Source organism: Ostrinia furnacalis, unplaced genomic scaffold, assembly GCF_004193835.3.
Source record: "Ostrinia furnacalis isolate ACB-3 unplaced genomic scaffold, ASM419383v2 OfSCF2274, whole genome shotgun sequence".
In the NCBI taxonomy this organism is placed as follows: domain Eukaryota; kingdom Metazoa; phylum Arthropoda; class Insecta; order Lepidoptera; family Crambidae; genus Ostrinia; species Ostrinia furnacalis.
Window position 1 is genome coordinate 287,104 of NW_021132513.1, and position 23,543 is coordinate 310,646.

At 34.9% G+C, this 23,543-nt stretch overlaps 2 protein-coding genes across 3 annotated transcripts in view; one reads left to right on the forward strand and one right to left on the reverse strand.

The window, feature by feature from the left end:
• Positions 1–16,440, reverse strand: part of LOC114354926 (ankyrin repeat domain family member sosondowah) — a 67,625-nt gene extending 51,185 nt beyond the window's left edge. The window contains exons 1-4 of one of the 2 annotated variants that reach the window (XM_028307527.1): positions 16,205–16,440; positions 14,875–15,518; positions 3,750–3,776; positions 3,122–3,250 (exon numbers count right to left, since the gene is read on the reverse strand). In XM_028307527.1, the coding sequence (XP_028163328.1) occupies positions 3,122–3,250; positions 3,750–3,776; positions 14,875–15,518; positions 16,205–16,334 (930 nt within the window). In that variant the 5' untranslated portion in view covers positions 16,335–16,440. Of the gene's footprint in view, positions 1–3,121; positions 3,251–3,749; positions 3,780–14,874; positions 15,519–16,204 lie in introns of both variants that reach the window. The other variant, XM_028307526.1, reaches the window with a different exon arrangement.
• The window catches only part of LOC114354919 (disintegrin and metalloproteinase domain-containing protein mind-meld), a 445,529-nt gene that overhangs the window by 212,221 nt on the left and 209,765 nt on the right, over positions 1–23,543 (forward strand). The gene's annotated exons all lie outside the window — the stretch shown is intronic.

A 23,543-nucleotide genomic window follows, 5' to 3' on the forward strand; every position in this document is an offset into this window, starting at 1 on the left:
CTTTCGTTTTTTTATTGACTAAACAAATCTTTATCAACGCAATTACAAGATCGTTAAGGTGCACTCTTAATTTAAATATTGCTTATTTTTTACGGAAATGTTTATCTTTCAATATTTGTTTTTCTATTGATTTTGAGAGTTGAAAGGATGACTAATACGAAAAGAACTTTAACGCATTCTATTCTCCAATACTGCGTTATCTTTGGTACCTATTGAATAGGTTTGTAACATGAGACACTTTTAATGGCATAAATGCGGTCGGGAATACAACGATACAACGCAAAAACTTTTAGATGTTAGATAACTTCAACAAGATGATAATCTGATGTTAAAAGATGACATACAAGTTACAAAATGTTTGCACACATTTAGCGAGTGAACAGTATAAAAATGCTTGTGGTGTTTGCGAACAGGAATCACTCTAACACAGTTCCAAATTAGAAATCGTCGTCGAACGCAAACGGTAAATATTTACGTTAAATTGTAAAGGCAAAGTTGGCTTTGACCGTAGTAGGTAGAGATCAATTAATTTATCTCACAGGCTAATCATCGTAAGGTTAATAATGAATAAATATTTAAGTAGTGCCCCTTTGTGTAGGAAACATTGATGACACATTTAAGTATCTCGATTCAAAGCGATACAAGAAAGGCGTGTCATAAAAAATATCATAAGAACCCACACAGAGAGGCATTTCCACAAATCTATAATTCTTTCAGCAAGTGAGGCAAATACGAAAATAAGCATCAAAGTGTTTTTTAGAGGAAAGACGACAAATGTCAACCAGCCAGGCCCAGTAGCTAACACGTGTTACATATTGTCTGACAATATTTAATGTTGCTTTATTAGCTCGAGAGGCGGACACAAGAAAATGAAAATAACCAACGTTCTACATTTCAAAGCACGTGTTATGATCAACAGTGTGATGAACTAATTGGAAACAAACTCAAAACATTTTGAAGAAACAGGGGCATGTAACGCTAAATTATTGAACCTACCCATTCGTAAAATTCTTCAAACTTTCAGTCCTCTATACTAATTGTTTCTAGGATGAGAAATGAATACAGAAACAACGGACGAGACCCGTCAGATAAATCTTAAGTAATTCTCATTAAGTCCGGTTAACAACTATTCACATGGCTATGCGAGGATACCAATAAAATTCAAATCCAATTGCGTCGACCCTTGATTTACAACGAATCAATAAAAGAGAAGGCTATCATTACCTTTTTTATTGCGTATTCAATAAAAGTAATGTAGTCAGTAATCAACGCGCGGGCAAAACAACAGCTTGGAATAAAGCCTAGAGCCCTAGGGCGCACATCATGGGACAGAGCACTATTTCTTGCTCGTGTAGTTATCAACCCTGTCCGAGCTCATTAAACATTTTGTAGTAAGAAGTAGTCCGAAGATATCGCGACGACTTAGATGAACAGCTGCTCTTAGAGCGCGGATTTTGGTATTATACAGAAATTTTCGATCTTGGGAGGAAGTTACTCGTCACGGCAATAAGACAGTATGGACTAAGTAATGAAAAAAGTTATTATATTCGTCCAATTAGCAGAACGGCTAAACTGGTTTTTGTTAGCAATGTTACTCGACACCGTCAACAACGTTTCATTCAACGTCCTGTGATTAGTTTCAATCACGTAGCTTTTATTAACAATAATATAAATGACTCGACACTCCAAGTTTAACGTCAACATGCAAATTCATTATAACATGCAAAATCCATAATTGGAATGACTTGGATGAACCCAAAAGGTATAATTGCGCATAATAAGTAGTTTCTATTGCTAGAATTATTTCGGCAAACATTGTAATTTATTGGTCCCCATTAAACTAAAGGGTACGTTTCCGAGTTAGCGAATTAATAGTGGTCAAGAAAGATGTAATAAAAGGGCATAGACACCTATTGTTTGATAGAGAAAAAAAAGACGAGGTTCGGGGTATGGCTCGTAAAATACGAGTAAAACAAGGGACTATGTCCGGACTGGAGATGTGTCAAGATAGCATGCGGCGGGGGGCGGCCGGCGCCGACGCGCGCCCCGGTGCCCAATTAGAAACACACCTTTTGGACATGTGCTCTCGCTAACTAACGCTTTAAAATCCAAAAATATGGAAACCCAACATCCGTTATCGTTTGTCACAGAAAAAACTAGGAAGCATGGGAAATCGTGTTTGTTTATGTTTATTATGCAGTAACATATTTAAAACCATTGGAGCATTAGTAAGGAATTTGCGGAAAAATCTTTTTGTCTCATTTTTAGATTATTGAATACGAAATCTCTTAAAAATACCATATTTGGCTTCTAGTACCTACTTTAAAATATCGTTAAATGTAAACAAAATACATATGTACTTGAAAAATAAATTCCAAAGTCTAAAAAGTTAAGTTAAGTAATATTTCAAGTTTAAAAATCTCATTTTACCTACAAAAATAGCAGTTTAATAGCTTTTAAAACCTTTTGACATGTTGCTGCTAAGAAAATCATGACTACCGGAAGTGGTAACCTCTACATTAGCGATGCCGCGATGTCCTTTTAACTTCTTTTGTACATTGTTTTAAAGCGTTTGCGTATTTCCGGTGTAGCAAACATTTTCAACATCACCTCTCCAAAAGTCCATCGACGTCATGTATACTATGACTTTGTATACATTTGACCTACTTCGACAGAAGGTAAATCAGAGAAGGGCCAAATTGCCGCTTGTTTGTATTCGTCTAAATCAACGTTATTGTCATAAGACTATAATATTATCCCATGGGATTTCATTACCAGTTTGGGATCGTTAAAACGGAATGCAACCTCTCATGCAATTTTTCGTTGTCTAGATCTACAGCTTAACGAAGTTTGATATTGTCTCAAATCGGAATCGGAGACTCTACATTAACGTCTGCTAAAGATTATAATGAAATTCCAGGCTTTTACCTGTCAAACATTGTACAAGTTGTACTGATTAAATTATTAATAATAACAATCTAGAATATACAACAGGAGGACCTACATCATGGGATACTTGACTCCGAAAAGTTTAAGAAACCTACATTATGTTCCTAAAGGGTACATTCGAGCGCTAGTTTCACTGCGATTCCATATGTGAAGTTAATAAGATGTGACTTACCTTTGTCTTCACAACTTTCACGTTTTCTTTGCACATTTTCGCTAGGGCGTGATATTCTCCTTTGGCGGCGCACAGTATCCACTGCTTCTGCTTAGAATCTAATGGGTCCGTTTCGCTTTTCTGGTCCAACTGAAAAATAAATCTAAAATACAAGAGTCGCTATGGTAACTAGATCTGCATTACTTATATTGTTTTAAACTTTCAAGGTCACTAATTTAAAAAAAATGGTATTTACGGGATTGCTACCATGTACCGTTTTAGGATTTTTATTTTGGTTACTTCGAGATCATGGCGCTTGCAACAGTGCCGAAATATCGCGAGCTTCGTAAATAAAAAGGTACAAGGTAGCAAATTGGTAATCCTGTAGATAACCGTATTCTAAGATATGTATTAGTAGTTAATTGCAATGCAGGTAAATGTAGTGGTTATTTGCACATACAAAAATAACAGTAATGAATACTATCGTTCATAACGATATAACAGTGTATTTGTAAACTACATACTTTACTTTATGCTATGTATTTAATTTTTGTTTATTAAAATAGTTTATAGACGGGTAGAAGGTAACTAAAATTAAGTTTAAAAATACTGAATTAGCAGCTAGAATTGCACAAATGCCAGTACTCACCGATACTCGATCTTCCTCGTCCACACCCTGCTGTAACAACGAAAAACAACGATGAATTCACACATATTCATATATTTTTCATCAATTTAGCCCCCTGACCATATAATTTAAAATCAACATTCATCCATACTAATTTAATTCACGCGTTCATTCATGCAGCTCAAAACGTTTATTAAATGAGTACACCACATCACTAACGCACTCAACGGCCGAAAACAAAAGATTAGGATTATAAATAAAGATGATACTTACATACATAATAAATATCTTAACGACACATATAAATTAATCGGAACCTAATATTTCAAAATTAATAAATGAGTACTTATATTGTGAAAATAATATTTTGAATTAATGGTCAATAAATTCGAATTCTCCCGTCTTCAGGCTTGCGATGCGATTGATGTTTTACAATGCGTGCGATAAGTGATGTGAATAAATAGGGTTAATTAAAACCCGTAAGATACGTATAATACAGTTCATTTTTGAGTAGTGTGCGTATGGAGTTACAATGTTTGTGAACGGCGCTCTGGGCGTGCGCTGCTCAGCATGACCACTTTACCACCTGTCGTTACATATTTATGTCTACACTATTGGCTTCACTGTTAGGGATTTCGATATTGACAAGATAACATCCTTAATGTGATGTGTTTGATTTAATAATAAGATTAAGTTTGTGCCTCTTTCGTATTTGAATTTTGCGTTAGCACAATTGAAACTAGATTGCGTTCGTTGACAGCGTGTTGATTCGAATTTAAATCTCGTTTGATGTTGCTATTAACTTTACAGTGGCACCGATTTAATGCCTAGCTTCAGTAGAATTATTTAATGATTCAAGAAAGTCATTTTGTTGACCACGCCTACGTAAAGGGAATTTACGACGGAGAGCTCTCTACAATTAGCGGAATATCTTATGTACGGAATAAACGTGGTGATATCTAGTAGGTACCTAATAGAAAAGTAATAGGATAATACTTGAGAAATACATATAAGCCAACTCGGCTAGTTTTATATTTTACTATCGTCATTATTCATTAAATATTTTTTGCAAGCAAATCTCTGGTGTCACAAAGAAATGTGAACAGTAATGCTACATGCTACTATGTACACTTGCTTTATAATAGAATTTCATTGCAAATAATTCAATATTTATATAACAATAGTCGATTGTTCATAAACTATTGAATTGGAAATTGTATGCGGAGTCGGTGCAACGAGTCGTAGAAATAAAATGCGAATGGTGCGTACTGATAACTTTAGAATTAAATAACATACTCGCATTGCCAAAATACAAGCGTATTATGATTTATTTTAACAGCAACAGTCAGTGCAGCAATATTGATATTGATTTAGGCACACGCACAAATAATAAGTAAAATATAAAAAGAATTTCTGATTGATATGACTCATCTTAATTGTTATAACTGTAAAGACGAGTGATGTACAGGAAGAGGGGAAATAAAGACATTTAGATTTTTCTCAATTAAATCTAGTTGCATAATGGAATGTTATACAATTTTAGTTTTGTGCTTGTTCAATAAAAAACCTTGAAGTAAAGCACAATGGATTAAGCTTCGAAGATGTTACGTGTTACGTTTTAATAAAAAAATAAAATAAGTACCTACTGCTTGAATCTAAAGTTAATGCACAATTTTATCTAGCGATTCGCAACAATGGTTTTGGAAACGATGTGTTTTTATTTAGTGCAATCAGCTGTTCTCAAGTAGTACGTGCTTCGGTACGTTTAATAGTATAATGTACCTTGGTATGGCACCTTTTATGACTGCAGTTTGTTTAAATTAAAAATATAACCATTCATGACGTACTATGGCGTTAAGTCGAGGACACAATCCGCCTAGGGCACTACTTCAAACTAAATACACTGAGCGATCTATAAAGCTCTATGGAGCTTTCTCTTATGGATTAGTTCAGTGTATATCCCAAAATAACAAGCTAAAAAAAGTTGACTGCCGATGAGATCGAGGACTGAAAACTCTACTCTTATTTCATTTTGCTTTGAGGGCCGGTGCAGCAGTAGGGAGACGAGGTTCTAGTGTTATAAACATTTATTAATTACTGGTCTTAGATCAAATCTAAAATCACGAAGGAGCATCAAGAAGGATGGGATATACTCGATATTTTTTCTCAATTTTAGTAGAAACAAGGTAGCTATGCCTTGCCAAAATGGTTACCAAAACCAGACGCTGAGAAAGGTGACTGAGTGTCTTGTGCCACTTCTCAGCATCAGCCGATTATGATGTTCTGAAGTTACCGTAGGGCAAGCTATATTTGAGAAGTGTGTAACCACCCGGAAAAAGACCTAAATACTAAGAGGATTTGAATTTGGTTAACTATGGCTGAGGCAGAGCTCATAAGGAATTCTTCTTTCCTGTCCTTTTGCCTTAAAGGAACTAAAGGTTATTATAATCTCTACTTTTGGTCCCTAATCGGAACGTGTATGGACAAAATTCTACGTGCTTTGCGACCGGAATTTAGTAATCGGATACTACTAGTTCTCGAAGGAGTCTGCGAACGAATTTCGTGCGAAACGACTACTTACCCGGTGGACGCTATGACGCCCGGCACGTCGCGGTGGCGGCCGGGACGTTTACAATCGATATGTTGTCAGCTAACCGCAAGATACTTTTTACAAATGTTCATTAGCAAAAGCTATCCTTTTCTAAAAAAAAATTCGTTCCTGTCTTTTTACCTTAAACAAAAGGTTATTAAAATCTACTTGTCATATAGCCAGGAACCCATAGTTTCGACATTGGTCCCTAATAGGAACTGAGTGGTGGACGCTACGTACGGACGCCCGGCACCGCGTCGCCGGGCCGGCTCGCTCCGGGACGCCTCGGCTGCCTCAGCGATCGCCGGCCACGCCGCTGTGGTGGCCGGGACGGCTACAATCGATATGTCGTCAGCTAACCGCAAAATACAGCTGTTTACACGATTACTTGCAAAAGTTTAAAAAATGCGGAAGGATAACTGATTTTACTGGAGGCAAACAGGTGGTTTCAGCACCAACAATACAACATAAGATATACCTAACGGTAATTATAATCGCCGTAAAAGTAATTTTAAGTAGGTAACTTTATATTGAACCGCACCATAGTTATTAAGTTTTGCACTATAAACTTAAGAGACCCTTTATTTTGCCATCGGCATTTCTAAAACCGCCGAGCATTTCAAAATGTACCCACAAAACCGAAATGACGAATAATGCAATTTAACGACAGATAACCTAATTTGACAGGATTGATTGGGACTTTATTTCGGAATGTTACGATTTTGATATAATACTTAATTAGCCAGGCGATTAAAATATCCTTGTCCAATTAATTTTAATACCTTTGTGCCTTTGTACTTATTGCTCAATTTTAAACGAATACTATTAAAACCGTATCTAAATGGATCAAACCACTTACTTAAATACCATTCGTTTGTACACACAAATAATCTCTCACACTCTTCACCACGCGTAATGCGCATACACTTTCGTTCAATAGCAGTTATGAGATGCAAATAAAGAAGTATGAGCGTGCTAACCAATATTTAAAAAAGTCAAACTGCAAAAGTATGTCCAGCCGATGTCTCGTGCACTAAACGGGGATAGGTCAAGGCGCAATTGATGTCAGGCACCGTCCCCGGAGCCAGCAGGCGAGCCCGCCGCGCCCCGGGACGCCGCGCGCGCCGGTCACCGCTGGGCCACATTATGGTGGCGACGGGACGGCATTACGATCGATACACATCACTCGACAATCCACCCACCGAGATTTATCCCATCCATTCATCGCTACACCATCACCACCCAAATATTTCACATAAACTCTACCCGTTAAGTTTTAATTCACAAACCGAAAGTTACATTATCTGGAACAAAACTCAGCAGGCCAAGAATGAGTCATGAAAACCAAATAATGCATTGTTCATCAAAGCAGCAGCAAAAAACTAATAAAACAACAATCACTTTATTTCACTTGCGAGTAGCTGTAAACAAATTATATGTAAGACTTGTAACGCACATTACGAATTAGCGATCCTCGCGGAGATTTGAGATACTATCATCCGACTGGCGCCTACGGGGTCCGTCTAGATGTGTCATTTCAAAGTTTCATGATTGAAGTAATAGCCGTAATTAAAGACTACGATAAAAAATCTGGCTCAAGTGATATTCACGGAGTGACTGACGTAAACACTCAATTGTTTTATCCTCCTATTATGCAGTGGCTCACTTTTATCTTTGAATAGCTGACAGCTAATTCATCTGTTCCTATTTTCCATCACTTCGACAAGGCTCGTTAAGTGTGGCATCCGCGTTGTTGATGGCTGCAAGTGATTCTCAGGCCCGAATAGCGGAGGAACAATGAAATCGGTCATATTTTCCTGCCAGCCCGCAACGGACCGTGCCTGCTTATCTGCAGCATCGTGCATAACAACTAAAATGCGTTTATTCAAAACAATGATGACGTCTACTTAAAACGAAGCTTATTTTCGCTACCTTTTTGAAGGATTTATCGAGGTACGTGAGAAAGGTAATTAATTTTGGATTTATACTAAACAATAGCGTATTAAATACTTAGACCCCGCCGCGTATACTTTTATAAGTACCTCATACGTGTTGTGAGATAAGACACGCGTAAAGCTACGCTAGTAAATAAATCTGCATTTATTAATAGTTGAATTTTTTTATTAACAAGAAAATTAAAAATCTCTTAAATTATATAACGTATCTTATTTACTACTAGTAAAACAGTATTAGTACGAACGTCAATTAGTATACCTACATGAATATTCATTTGTTTGTTTAAAAACAATCCGTGTAAATCATTAGGAAAGCAAAATACTTGATGTAACTTGGTTTTATGGTTGCTTTTTTTACCAGTCCACATCACTGGAAGCCATCGATAAAGAAGTCATCAGTACTTTTAAATGGCAGGAGTACTAGATCTAAAATTAAACACAAAACGCGGCGACGGGCTCATAAAAAGTTTACGTAGTGCTTAGCCACTTAAAACGAATTGAAATCCACGTTTTATACATACTAAGAAGAAACTTTAAACGATCCATAAGATTAAAATAGTTCAACCACTATTAACGATTAATCGTCTTACTAACGTTTTTTTATTTATTAATTAAAATTTAAGACCACCTTATTAATTGCGATACGTTTGCGTGGTTTATATGACTAATCAACCGATATTTTTTTGCAATCGATAAATATTTAAACCTGAGGTTTTTACCTACTATTCATATTAGGACGCTATTTGGATCAAATATGTAATTGCTCAATAATGAATAATAAATAAATAAATAAATAAATAAATAAATAAATGTCACAATTATTAAAGAAAAAGGTACGTAGTTAAAATTCTACATTGTCTGTTGCGATATCACCGCTTGTCTTGTCAAATTATTGTAAAGTGTCGATACGTATAGCGATTGTTAAATTAGTCCAAGTGTAACGGTAAAACAACGTGGTTAGTGTCACACACGAATGGCCTTTTTTGAGCTTTAATGGCGCACGTGCACTTTATAAGCACACGACAATGATTATGTAGAGACAATCGGGCCGCAACCGCGAGTCACGAGCTGGCATTCGCCGCGATACACCATGAATAATGATAAATATTATTAATTTTCAATATTATATTCAATTACAAATCATCAATCAGGATGTCAATCTAGCAGTCAAAAAGCATTTAATCCCAAAATTAAGAGAAAACAGTGTCTTAATAGACTATTCCGATTCTGACATATTGCTCCACCAATGACAACATACCATCGCTCATCGAGTCACCGAACCCACGAACCAACTCGCCTGCCACCTTATCTGATTCTGATCCTTATCCCAATTAGCAATTCAGCGTAAATCGCTTTGTCCAAATAATAGTGTTTGGTGTAAAATAACAACAATCTCACTCAAAAATTACAACGTTTTACTCATATGCAAGATTGTGAGACTCCATTCTGTAATCGGCTCTCATCCGAAGGAAGCGGATAAAAAAATTAAATGTTTTAGCTCGAAGTTAAAGTATCCCCTTTATAGCGCAGCGGTGAAAGAGGAATAAGCTTTCATAAAACCTTCGTAGATTAATTTTTTGAAAGTATTTAGTTTGATGAGCGGAAGCGTAGAGTTAAAACATCGTCGTTCTATTTCAGAGTTGATTTATGTTTTGAGATTTGACTGCGACGGGTGGCAATGTGGCATATTAGTAAGCACCGGATTGTTCACAATTTAATGTCTGTCTTTACAATAAAAGCTTGTAAAATATGTTGCTATTTGAATAAAATATTTTAGCCCGAGCGACTTTTGAGGGTAAAGCCGCAAAAAATCAGTACCGCGACACTACACATAAATTCATGCCATTAATTACACGCGAGTTAATGTAGGCTCTCGTCTTTTTAATAGGCTACAATGTGGAGCACGCTGTATAAAGCAATTGTAAAGTCCATTAGGTGTGCGGAGGCGTACGCGCGTTGCCTAATATTTGTCATTAGGTGCTTTTGTTATTCGTGTCAGAGCATCCCTCGCGTACCGAGCCCGTTCAAATGAGCAAAAATTATTATTAAACAAATTTTTGCTTCACTCCCAGTGAACATCCCCTCTGGTATTTTACAAATGTGCCCTTTGGGTGTAGTATTGTCGCTAATAAAGTCGATGGGGTCATAAAACAATATCAATTTGTCATGTGACCTAAACAGGTGACTCTACTATGAAAGGTGTAATGATTACACACATTAGCGATTTCCCTTTACCTTTTGATATCCCGGTGATATCACAAAAAATATAATATCGATAATAATCGGATTCGACGTCGTTTTGACCGCCAAAGGGCCATGACGAAGGTTTTACAATTCAATTAGCTACACCAGGTGTCGACGGCAGGAAACTTAACCAACACCGCTATGCAACAATTTAATATTCAAAAGAGTTTTAATAGAGCAGATAATAAAATTCATAGTTTGGTTTCAATAAACAGTTCGCCTAACTCACTATTCAAATGTTGAATAATAATACGTATAAAGTAGTTCTATATTGAAATATTACGGGGGATGTAAACTTAACGTCGACAACAATAAATGATGATATTATTTCCACTTTTAACAAATACGCTGTCTTGTTTAAAATAATTATAATATCAGCTAGACTAACAACGTTAATAATGTGAGAAACGTAGTGTGTCTTACATTCAGAGAGATTATGAAAGACAATTAGAGTAACCACTACGCTGTTCTTAATTAAAATGGTTGGATCGTCTTTTAAATGAACAAGTGATGGTAACAAAAGATACAAAATCACTAAAAGTTGAACTTTTTACGATGTCTAAATAGTCGAGACCCTTTAGTATCTTTTAAGACTTATCAGAGAGATATCAGGAAAAGTCTAATCGCTAGTTAATAATAATGCAATATTTACAGAATGGCAGGAATCGGAAAAATAGAGACTGTTTAAAAATAGTAATGTCTAACCGGTCATCCGATATTATGAACTCTCTAAGTAAACGTGATATTATTACAATTATTTACAATGGTGAGGTGAATAAACGTCTTAACTAAAATAATTATTTACAATTACTTTTCATTTATATACACAACCGATATGGATAACAGATATTAAAGAGTTATTTAAAATCATTTCAGTTTAGATGTTCTTGCGTCTGCTTGCAGGCTGAATACATGGGAATCATATTAGCTATAATATCTGCTTTGTAAAACGAGCATGTATTTATGAATTCTAGCAAATAAATTACTGAATTTGAATTTGAATTCTTAGTACATTTTCGGCACTAAAAGTCATGTAAAGCGTAGAGACTAAAGCTATAACGCAACCCCAAATATCCAAGTAAAATCGTCAACATATCAGACTATCTACATTTTTGTTACATAATCACTCTTAATACAACTGCATAAAGTGTCGAATGTTATACCTTGATGTGCCATCGTCCGTACTTTCGATAAGTAGTGTTTACAACCTAATTATTGCTTTGTAAAAATTTGGTCGCTTTCATAATTTACGTTAAAGGTGTTTCAACAAACTGGTTTGTATGTATCATCACGGCAGGTCAAAATATTTATTTATGGTCGACTGACGACCAACAGGTGAGATCTCCGAACATTCGTAATTATTTACTGTTTCAAGACAATAATTATCAAAGTAAATATTAAAAAAAGAACTCTCAAATACAAAATGATACTTAACAAGCTTAGGATATAATTAAAACACAATTACAGAATACTCGGACCGATAAATTAGGGAATGGATGTTCGTTGATAACAACAGGTGATAATATGTTTACGAGTGTTCCTTGACACAGGAACTGTTATACAAATTGTCTTGAATCAAATTAAGTCTTGATATTTTAAAGAAACAAAATGAAAGATTGCTAACGTGTTTGTGTGTAACTTCGACTAATCAATGAGATTAACCACTAGTACCATGACAGACGAAAATGTGCTTTTATACGAGTTTTGTTTCTTAAACAAGGATAAAAGATATTAACTTTTGTATACTTATAAATGCAGCTAATTTTTAGTAGGTACCTACATATAATCAGGTACATGTATAATAATTCTTTATTTCTCACCATAGAACACAAATATTAACAACTAGCGGCCGCCCGCGACTTCGTACGCGTGGATCCCGTTTTACCCCCTTCATCTATCTTACGCGGTTTAGATTTTTTCATACAAATGTATTTTCCCGATAACTCCCGTTCCCGTGGGAATTTCTAAGTATACTATAACCTGCCCAGGATTATGAAGAATAATTGTACCAAGTTTCGTTAAAATCCGTAGAGTAGTTTTTGTTTCTATAAGGAACATACAGACAGACAGACAGACAGACATACAGACAAAAATTTTACTGATTGCCTTTTTGGCATCAGTATCGATCACTAATCACCCCCTGATAGTTATTTTGAAAATATATTTCATGTACAGAATTGACCTCTCTACAGATTTATTATAAGTATAGATTTATAATTGTAGGTAGTATACAAAATGCAACTATGGTGGGTTGACACCTGAACTAGGATGTATGGGCAAGAAGGTATATCTATATTCAGGTGATACAACTCCGAAACCACTGGACCGATTTAAATGTTTGGTACAGAGATAGTCTATAGTCTGGTCCGTGAGCACGAAGAATTTTGTCCAATGACCCCAAGCTACCCATCCTTATTGCTCGCGCGTAATTATGTTGCTATCGCGCACGTACACTCACTGCGGGTGCTAGTCGCACAGTCGCGACAACAATATAATTACGCGCGAGCGATAAGGATGGGTAGCTAGGGGTCATTGGACAAAATTCTACGTGCTCACGGACCGGGCTTTAGCTAGAGCCTCAGAACTGACATAGGCTACTTTTCAATGCGAGCCGGCCAAGTGCGAGTCGGACTTGCGCACCGAGGGTTCCGTACAAACCTGGTATATAACTTTGATTTTGTTCCAGCTAAAAGGTACTATAGACCTGAGTATTTGATATGCATTTCAATTTCATACCTCTACTGTTCATGAGGAAAGGAGATCTTGTTCAAACCAATTTTCAATCGAAGTTTGCATGATAATGTACATTATATATTTTTTTTAGTTATATCATTCTCTTATTTTAGAAGTTAGAGGGGGCGCCACATTTTACTTTGGAAGTGTCTCTCGCGCAAACTATTCAGTTTAGAAAAAAAAATGATATTAGAACCCTCAATATCATTTTTGGAGACCTATCCATAGATACCCCACACGTATAAGTTCGATGAAAAAAACATTTTTGAGTTTCAGTTCTAAGTATCCCCATATGGGAGTATGGTTCTAAGTACCCCCAAAATTTAGTTTTTTATTATTTTTGTGTGAAAATCTTAATGCGGTTCACAAAATACATCTAGGTAGGTACTTACCAAGTTTCAACAGTATAGCTCTTATAGTTTCGGAAAAATGTGGCTGTGACATACGGACGGACAGACAGACAGAAAGATAGACAGATAAAACAAATCTATAAGGGTCCCGTTTTTGCCATTTAGCTACGAACCCTAAAAAGGGTTGTAGGGGTCAAAATGGAGGATGAAAGGTTGTGTGAGTAGAAGTAGGTACCTATTGTCATTTTTAAAGCTGCACGTCAAGTTGAACACTGTGTAGTGTAGTTGAAATAATGACGATATTGTAACAAAAATGTAGTCTTGTGTGCCATATTCTGTACATACGCAGGAAAAACCTAAATTAAAGATGAGAATTTAAATTAAGATTGAGATGCTTATGAACCTACTTTATTAGTAAATAAAGTACTTCAGTAATAAACTGCAGTAGCAGTTTACGATCGATAGTTCGTCAATACTATTTGAAACTACTGAACCTGTTTTAGCTCTCAGAAACAGCTCTGCAAGGACACAAAAGTAGACATAATCATCATCATCAACATCCATCATTATTCGCTAGTCTAGTTAGTTAGTTATACCATTATGCCGTCTTAAATACAGCTATGCCAAACTGTGAGTATTGAAAACTATCATTTTGATCTCTTATATCAATTAGCAACTTTAAATAGCTTACCTACATTCAATATTATGGTGTATTATTTTCTTTAGTATTTAACCAAATACGCTACAATAGGTAAATAGGTACTATTGATATATCGGTAGTATGCCATTGTGTGACATCTATATCACCTTCATCACCAGCACCACCATCATTCACACTTCACGATCATCATATCACGTAAGTACTATTGTAGATTAAGATTTATTTTAATTTTCTCTGTTCACTTATACTTAAAGCCTACAGCATGCAGCAGCTAAACTTGCACTATAGTGTGCATACACAGAAAAATACTTAGACAGTGTTTGACTTGTATAATCTTTACGGAAGTAAGATAATAATAAACAGTTTAATGATTTCATTGATAAACCTAAACACTTTTTGTTTTCAAAATAATTGCATTTTTATATTTTAACTCATGAGCTAGCTGAAACCATGGCTAAAATTCTTAAAGCTGCTAGCAAATACACTTTATAAACAATTAAATAGATCTCTGTCAGTTTTTATTTTGTATAAAAACAGTTATTGGCTGCATTGATAATATTATGCATTATAGACCCAGTTACTAGTAAATTAATAATATATTTTAAAAACATACCTGAGGGCTCATGCTTCCCAGCTTATTGGATCTCAGCACATCACTCTCCGATGCCATCCTATTGAACATCTGCTTCCTTTCCTTGACTGAAATCTTCTGTTCATTATCCACCAACATACTTTCACTCCTCGACGATGACAAAGTTGGCAGCAAAGGTTCTTCAACTTCAACATTCTCCTGATTAGGTATTGATGACCGCTGTCCAATCTGCCCAATACTGGAACGTTTCTCGGTAACAACTTTGGTGTCCAATGACTTTTTACGTGGATGCACCTTTGGAGGCACATCGTCAACAGGACTAGTCAAATTCTCTTTGGACTCAGTTGGTGTTATGTCCATCGGAGTATTTCTTAATACCACTTCATTTCTGTCTTGTATGATGTTAGCTAATATGTTGAAATCCTGGTTCAGTTGCACAGGTGGTGGGGGTCGGTATGGAGGTTGAATGTTGCTTTCCATAGAAACAGACTCGTCTTGAATTGTGCTGACACTGGGTTCTTCACTTTTCTCATCTTTTGGTTCGTCTGACTTTTTACTGTCACCTGGCATATACTTTTTCTTTAATATCAACCATTTTTCATTATTCTGGTTTTTTATCACAGCAATGGTATTGACATGTTTTTTGAAAGTGTTTCTAGCTTCATCTAAAAAAAAATGAAATACATAATAAATTAAATACATCACTAATTTGCATATTTAAGAATAGAGTTTACAATATCAACCTACATGTTTGAAAAAGTTACTTGATAAATTGCAGACACTTTTAAAGAAAAAAATACAGAAATACCAGTAAAAGTAGGAGTATTAACCTATAATATGTATGTCTATCAGCATGTAGGTAACATTTAGGTAACTATTAAATAAAATCAATATTACTAAGTGAATAAGTACTATTTTGAAGTTAATGTTATGAGTTGCCTGGTTGAATATCAACCGGGTCAACAATATTAGAACAAACAACAAACTCAGAAATGTGTGGTATCTGGTTTCCTAATAATTATAAATATCCTTGTATATTTAACTTTTAACCTCAAGTTCCAAACGAAGCAAAGCTTGTATCTATGGGTACTTTACCAATAAGTATTAAACAACAGTTAAAAACATTGATTGTTAAGCTAATTATTGAACTGATACATGCAAAGTTCATAATGTATTTGAAATTATCATGTGAAACCGTGTCTTTCAACGAAATTTTAGAAACCATAACATGAAGATGTTATTGTTTGTCTTAGGTCTAGTTTGTTGAATGAAAACAAACTCATGAAATTGCTTTCAGCCTAACCTATTCAAGGTTCTACAGATAACAATAGAGAGCAAATATATTACTCACCTCTCATATCAGGGTTTTTGAGGAACACTTTGAAATGTTTCACTAACTCATGGTTTGTAACTTTGCCATTATGTGCCAACATGAACTTCAAAATCTCGTCAAAACTTAATTCAGCTGGTGGTGGAATCATTTTGGCAGGGATTTCACATGTAATTATTGGGAAAAAACTTATCCAATAATTTGTATGGAATCGCAAAGATAAACTTAGATGTCAAAATAAATTGCACTGTGCCACAAACAAGTTCCACTTTTGTGACATAAGTGACATTGACATTTACGGCGTTCCGTTACGGGGAACAGTGGAAATTAATCTTTATGGAATCAGACAATGAAAAATATAATTCTAATTAAAATCGCAGTTTGCTTATTTGTTATTTTGAATACACGTAAGTTATTATGTTTTTTTTAAATTAACTAATTATAAGGTTCTATATTGGCTCACATAAAATTCTAAATCCTATTCTTTGTCTTACTACCGATTTGTGTTCATAATAATCTCTCTTCATAATTTTATTTTTCATACTTTTTTTATTCATACATTTTTATTACTACCATCGGAGCTCATAACAGTTAGTAATCATAATTTTTTTATCAATACTGTTACTACCAAGAACCATTTAAAATACATAAATAATTTTTATTTTCAGATCTTTTTTCTTCATAACATTCATTGATCATATTGTTTTAATTAATAATGTTGTTACTAAGAACATACTTCAACTCATAATGTTGTTGTTCAGAATAATTTACTTTATAACAGACATACTCGTATCTTTAAAAAAATAATGAAGAATGTTCACTAATTTTGTTTTTTAGCTTTCTGTATTCTCTGTTAAAAATAAAAAATACACGTGAAAGAATTATTTCGATACGTTAATTAGTTTCCAAGATATTGAATTTTAAAAGTGCGGGCGGCGGCCGGCCCGCCATTTTATGCGCGTGACGTCATATTACAACGACTGGCTCATATTTGTATGGGTGGAATCTTGCAAACTGAATTAAGACCCACTTCCAGGCAACCGATTAAGCTGAAATTTCGCAAACACATGTGATTTGGATGACCATGCAATATTATGATGACATGGAGCTGATCTGATGATGGAGCTGGAAGGTGGCCATAGGAACTCTATAATAAAACGACTTAAATGCATCGAGTTTGGGCTCGTTCGTTTTGTATTGATGAGTATTTTAATTCTATATAGTAATCGGGGTCTAATAATGAAGCTGGAAGGTAATTCGCAATAAAACGACACAATCGCATCAAGTTTGGGTTTGGTTCAATTTTAATTTCTGTGATGGGTCTGGGTGTTAATATGTATAATAAGTTTGTATTTACAAAAAAAAAAATATTTAAGTATGTTTATATCCGTTTTCTAGGGAGCGGACGCTGTGAATGTACGTCACACGGGGTCACGTGACCGTCGGCGGGACTCAATATTTAAGCGAACATTGAATGCCTATAAAATCATAACTACTGGGTATTTTTGAATGAAATAAAAACTAATGTATTTGTAAATGTAAAAGCTTAACTGTAACATAGGTTTCAAGTGATTTTGCATACCTAGTAACATTCTCAATTCTCAAAAAAAATATATCCAACTACAATTTGCATTATTTTTTCCGGATGCCGACTTTTGATCTGGTGAAGCTTGAGTTGTGATAAATAAGTATTTACTTTATTTAAAAGTCCTCCTTACCTTTTACCGGGCGAGATGCACATGTTGGGGAATGGGGAGGCGAGCAAGAGCAATACTTACAGGATGTGTTTTTATTAAAGTTGATCAAATAAACAACGTTGATTGATTCTACTACTCAAATACAACTAGGTTACATTTCCTACAGAACCAATATCAAATTCTCAAAAAAAAAATCCAACTAAATATTTGATTGCATCATAATAAATTTGAATGAGGCATTTTTTATTTCGTCGTGGACCATTTTGACTTCTGTGGTACCTAATAGGTATCACTGTTATGGTTGAAAACCTAAGTTGGGATAGGTATAGTAATGTAGGATTAATCACGAAAAAGCGGATTTTCGGGTCACGGAAGTTCGGACTACCTACTATTTTATAGAGAGAGAGACTATCATAATACGAGTACTACATAATATGTTATTTAAGTAGGTACTTACTCGTACTTTTTGAACAAAAAATAATTATAGATGCGGTGGTTGTACATACATTGGTGTTTGGTGGTGGTGTATTTACTTATATCCATCTACTCGTAAATATATTGTATATACCTAACTCAAAGGTGACTGACTGACTGACTATCTATCAACGCACAGCCCAAACCACGTGACGGATCGGGCTGAAATTTGGCATGCAGGTAGATGTTATGGCGTAGGCATCCGCTAAGAAAGAATTTTACGAAACTCCACCCCTATTGGGGTAAAACGGGATCCACGCGTACGAAGTCGCGGGCGGCCGCTATACCTTGATTTTTTAGAATCCAGCAGAGATGTAAACAAACACTTTCATACACAATTACACCATAATCACTTACGTGTTCATAATATCATACACATTATTTAACAAGCCCATGAAACCAACTTTATTTTCACGTTTATACAAGTTTGAAATCAATCTTTGAAACAAATTATTTTAGCAAAATACGTGGACGATGAAAATTTGTGAGACTTGTCAAATTGACTTGACGTTTAAAATCATGTGTTATCTCCATATTGTCTATGACTTGTCGCTGACACATCAGTGCCGTAACCTGTGAGTCATAGACAATAATCTGTAAATTTAATCGATATTATTTTAAGTATTCACTTATTCCGATTACTGATTAATTTTAAATAAAAAATATACCTACGATACTTTGTTTAGTTTTCCAGCGATAACTTCGACAATATTGGAGATAACGTAAATTTATTTTTCTACTTTTAGTGTTTACTTTTTCGGAGTCAGTTTAATTTTTAGTCGGTTTTATTTAAACGAAATTATTTTACTTTTTTATGCAATTATGCTTACGTATTGTTCCATTGTTTATTTTTAAGAAAATAAACAACTTCTTTCAATGAGGGTTTTCGCGATTGAAAAATCCGCCAGATGGCAATACGTAGACGCGAGGTCCAAATGCTGCATGATTGGTTATTTTTGACATGACATTGACAGATATGTCAAAATCCACCAATCACGCAGCAAGCAACAGCAAGCAACAGAAGTTTAATAACTTTACGGATATCATTGATTGTTTTACTGTCCAGTTTGTTTTTTGATTACATCTGTGCATACAGTTTGTTTCCTGTTCTCGAAAATTTCATAATCAGTTCACATTCAATGTTGCGACTTTGTTGCATATTTTTAGTATTTTGACGATCACCCGGCGATGATACGCAAGTACTACAACATTTCACTTCGCGATTAACGAGAGGTTTTGTCGCATCACTAGTTCACAGACTAAAAATATTTTTATGTCAGTTGGCCATATTTGATGACATTTCTGCTGATTTCTAAAAAATTAGACTGTAGTCGCTCATATACCTAGTCGTTTAATATTTACATGTGCTTTTAAAGGAGATGGTAGGTACCATTATTGGAATATTAATCACGTATTTATAATTTAATCGATCACCCTATAATATACATATATGCAGATAATACCTATGCAGAATACTTATTCCTGTGGCGTATAGATAGATAGGTGCCTACCTACGGGAGAAATTCTTTAAGGTGTCCCGGGTTCGATACCCGGTCCGATCAATTTAGACAGTCAGTTCTAATTTGGATCGCGTCTGGGTGTGCTGGGAGACGGCTCGGGCAAATCGTTGTCATAGGTATTCATCCTACCTAATTCAGCGTCAAATAGTTCGGGACACCCAACAAAGTTCTTGAGTGGGCAGGAAAGTTCTTGAGTGGCGACCACGAGCTGGAAGACGTAGCGTGGGCAGGCCTCCCACTAGGTGGACCGACGATCTGGTGAAGGTCGCGGGAAGTACCTGGATGCAAGCGGCGCAGGACCCGGTCTTTGTGGAAATCCTTGGGGGAGGCCTTTGTCCAGCCTTTGACGTCTTTCGGCTGAAACGAACGAACGAACCCAACAAAGTAGCCAAAAAGTTCGCAACACGTCTTTGTTACAATTGAATTAATAGGTTGTTTGTCAACTTTTTGGCCACTTTGGGTGTCACGGACTATTTGACGCTGACTGTACGACTGCTTCAGTTTATGAATATTATGTGCTTGTGAAACTTTATAAAACGTGTAAATAAGTTATATTCAAACTATATTTTATTATTTTCCTGTTTTTGCAACTTTTTTCAATGATGATCTTAGCGTGGTTTTGTAGCCTTCCACAATATAACTATAACTTGTACTAATGAACTAAGTAAGTAGGTATCCAACGCAAAATTTATTTTTTCAATTCGAATCAATAGTTCTTTCTTGAGACTAGCGAGTACAACTAAAAAGAGAAACAAACAAAATCTTTAGTTTTATTTGTATAATCTTAGGAACCTAATAAATGAATTATAAACTTTGTCAAAAACCATAAAATAAAACACTGTGTCCATAATTGCTTTACAACTTTCACGTAAAGTTTGCGATGAAAAGTGTGGTTTTAATTATTATTTATACTTAGTTATTTACACGACGACTACAGTGACCTTTTCGAATATTGTGGTTACCGAAGCTTGTACAAAGGACTTAACCAATTATTTAACTAAACATGATCAGTGTTAACATAATAAGCTGCCTACTTAAATACTTACAACGAATTATAAGGGACTTGTCAACGTTAGTGTAAGTAAAACTGGGAGCAGGAATAACAATATTTGAACAGTGTTTTAGCCTTAATTACTCGATATTATACAATTAATTAACAGGTTAAAATGTCTTACGGTAAATAAATAAGAAAATACACCTACCTACTAGATGGAGGACTTAGTGAGAGACATTACACTACTTACTTAGTACTTATTAGTAGGTGGTATTAGTTTTAGCTTTTAACGAACGATGCTAGAAGGCACTAAATCTTTGATTGACTCTATTCTTTACAAGTAAGTACTTACAAGACCATTGTGTAATAGGTAGGCACATAGCAGACATATTATAGTAGTAAGTAGGCCTCTGAGACAAGAAAGTTCAAAATCTAGCTATGCAACTTGGGTGCTCTGTAAGAACTGATGCTGAAAGAATAGGCTAGTTTCCTTAAAAAATTTTTTTAGTCCGTCAATTTTAATATAAAAAAATATTGGACACGTATATTTTTAACTGTTAATCAAACATAATAATTACAAAGTTATAGTGCGTTGAAGTTCCGCGCGACGTCACAAAGTGCTGCACTTTTACGCACTCACTGACGTCACGGGCCTTTTCTTTAGAACTTTGGCACGCTTTATCTCTTTACATTTTCATTACTTTTAAAAAGTGAAAAATATGTAAGTGGGTCAATTTCTCAAACACATTTTTTGAGCGGCGTAGCTGAAAATCATATGTTTTTTATGACATAGAACTTTGATTTTTTTTTACACGAAAATATACAGAGGTTCCATTTTGAGGACAACATTATTAATGAGTATTTTCTTTTACAAATTCGACAAAAAATAATTGAACTAAGCGTTTCTAATTTTGGTGCAGTGTCCACATCCTTAATTTCTTACAATATGTATTTTTTTAGCTGAAGATCAAAACAGAACTTAGGGAAAAAGAATATTTTTGGATTATACAATCTATCTATTATCTAAGATTACCAAATTAAGCAAGTTTCCCAAATAACTGTGATTAAGTCACGTCCTTAAGTTTTGTCCGCGAAAAATTTATGATTTTGGTGTCAATAATGAAATAGCTCGTCAGTTTCTTTAAAGATCAAACAGGATTTAAACACTCCCATCATTCGTTAGGTTTAGTACCGCCCCCGCGAGCAGTGACGGCAGACGGGTGCAAGACCTCTGCGTCTTCCCGCCAAAAACGTAAATGTGTTGTTTTTTTTTAAACGGACAACAATTCTGCAATTTTGGTGTCTTTTTGTATAAGATTTCTAAGCTATTCTTTTTAGTTGAATTCCTCGTATAATGTAAAGGAACTGTTTTCATACCATGTGTTAAAATGTTATTGTTATATTTAAAACAGATTTCATAATAATTTAGCTTTTTCAACGAGAATCTAATTTTGGTGAGTCAATTTTGGTGTTTTTGGTGGTGCAACAAAGCATTTTTAACCGACCTTACTCCGTCAATTGTGAACCGATTTTCAAAATTCTTTTTTTGTTCTATAGGGTACACTTATGTAGTAGTCCCATTGTCACCAAGTCAGGATCTGATGATGGGATCCTAGGGAAATCGAGAGTAAACCTCAAATTTTGTAGGAATGCAATACGTTTTCTAAAGTTATTCAAGTAGTCATCATCTAATGTTGATGAGGTGATGATGGAAGGTAAAACTCCTTAACGCTTAGGAGTTGGAGGATAATTCTTTAAATATTTTAGGTAGGTATGTACATACAGTTGTATTATTTCAGGTATTTAAGATGAGCTGATGATGAAAGGTCAAACAATATAAGTTAGGAGTCAGATGATACTCAATACTCATTTGTTGATACATACATTGACACATGATACATTGATACTTTTTAGTTGCCGATATTTAAAGTAGGGAGACTGTATTTTGCTAGGAAGATTATTTACACTTCGATTGTGATTAAGACTATAATTTTCCATTACAAAATGGAAAATTATAGTCCTAATCACATTAAACATAGGTACTGTCCCTCTTCAGTGACAATAACAAGGACTAATCAACTAAAAAGCATAAAAAAAATAATTTTAACAAAAAAATTAAAACCGACGCCAACAATCACTTAAAAGTAGAAAATAAGTACATCGTTATTTATTTATTAGGACAATATACCGTGATTAATATTTTTGGAGTCGGTGCTGGTAAATTTAAAACCATTTCTTGAGCTTGGCACTAAGATATGACCGACTGACAGCATATTTTCTAATTTTGGTGCTTTAATATAAATTATGGTGTTCTCTTAATTTTGGTGTAAGGAAAATCTAAAAAACTACTGGACAAAATTTAATGTCTTAATCATTTTAGAAACAGTATAAGTTTCCAATAAATTTGATCTATAATTAAAGAATAAAAATACACAAATAACAATTTCCACCAAAATTAGGCAAAAATATGCACTTGTTGAAATTCACCCAAGTGTCGAGTAGTTTTTGATCAGCTAACTGACGGACTAATTAAAACTTGCTTTTTTACCCAGGAAACATCCCTATTCTCGCTGGATGGTTACTGACTCTTACGTATTAAGTATAAGTTCTAAGAGTAGGCGCACACCGTTGATTTTTAGTTGGCCGATAGTTGTGCCCGATTTTAAATTGTATGA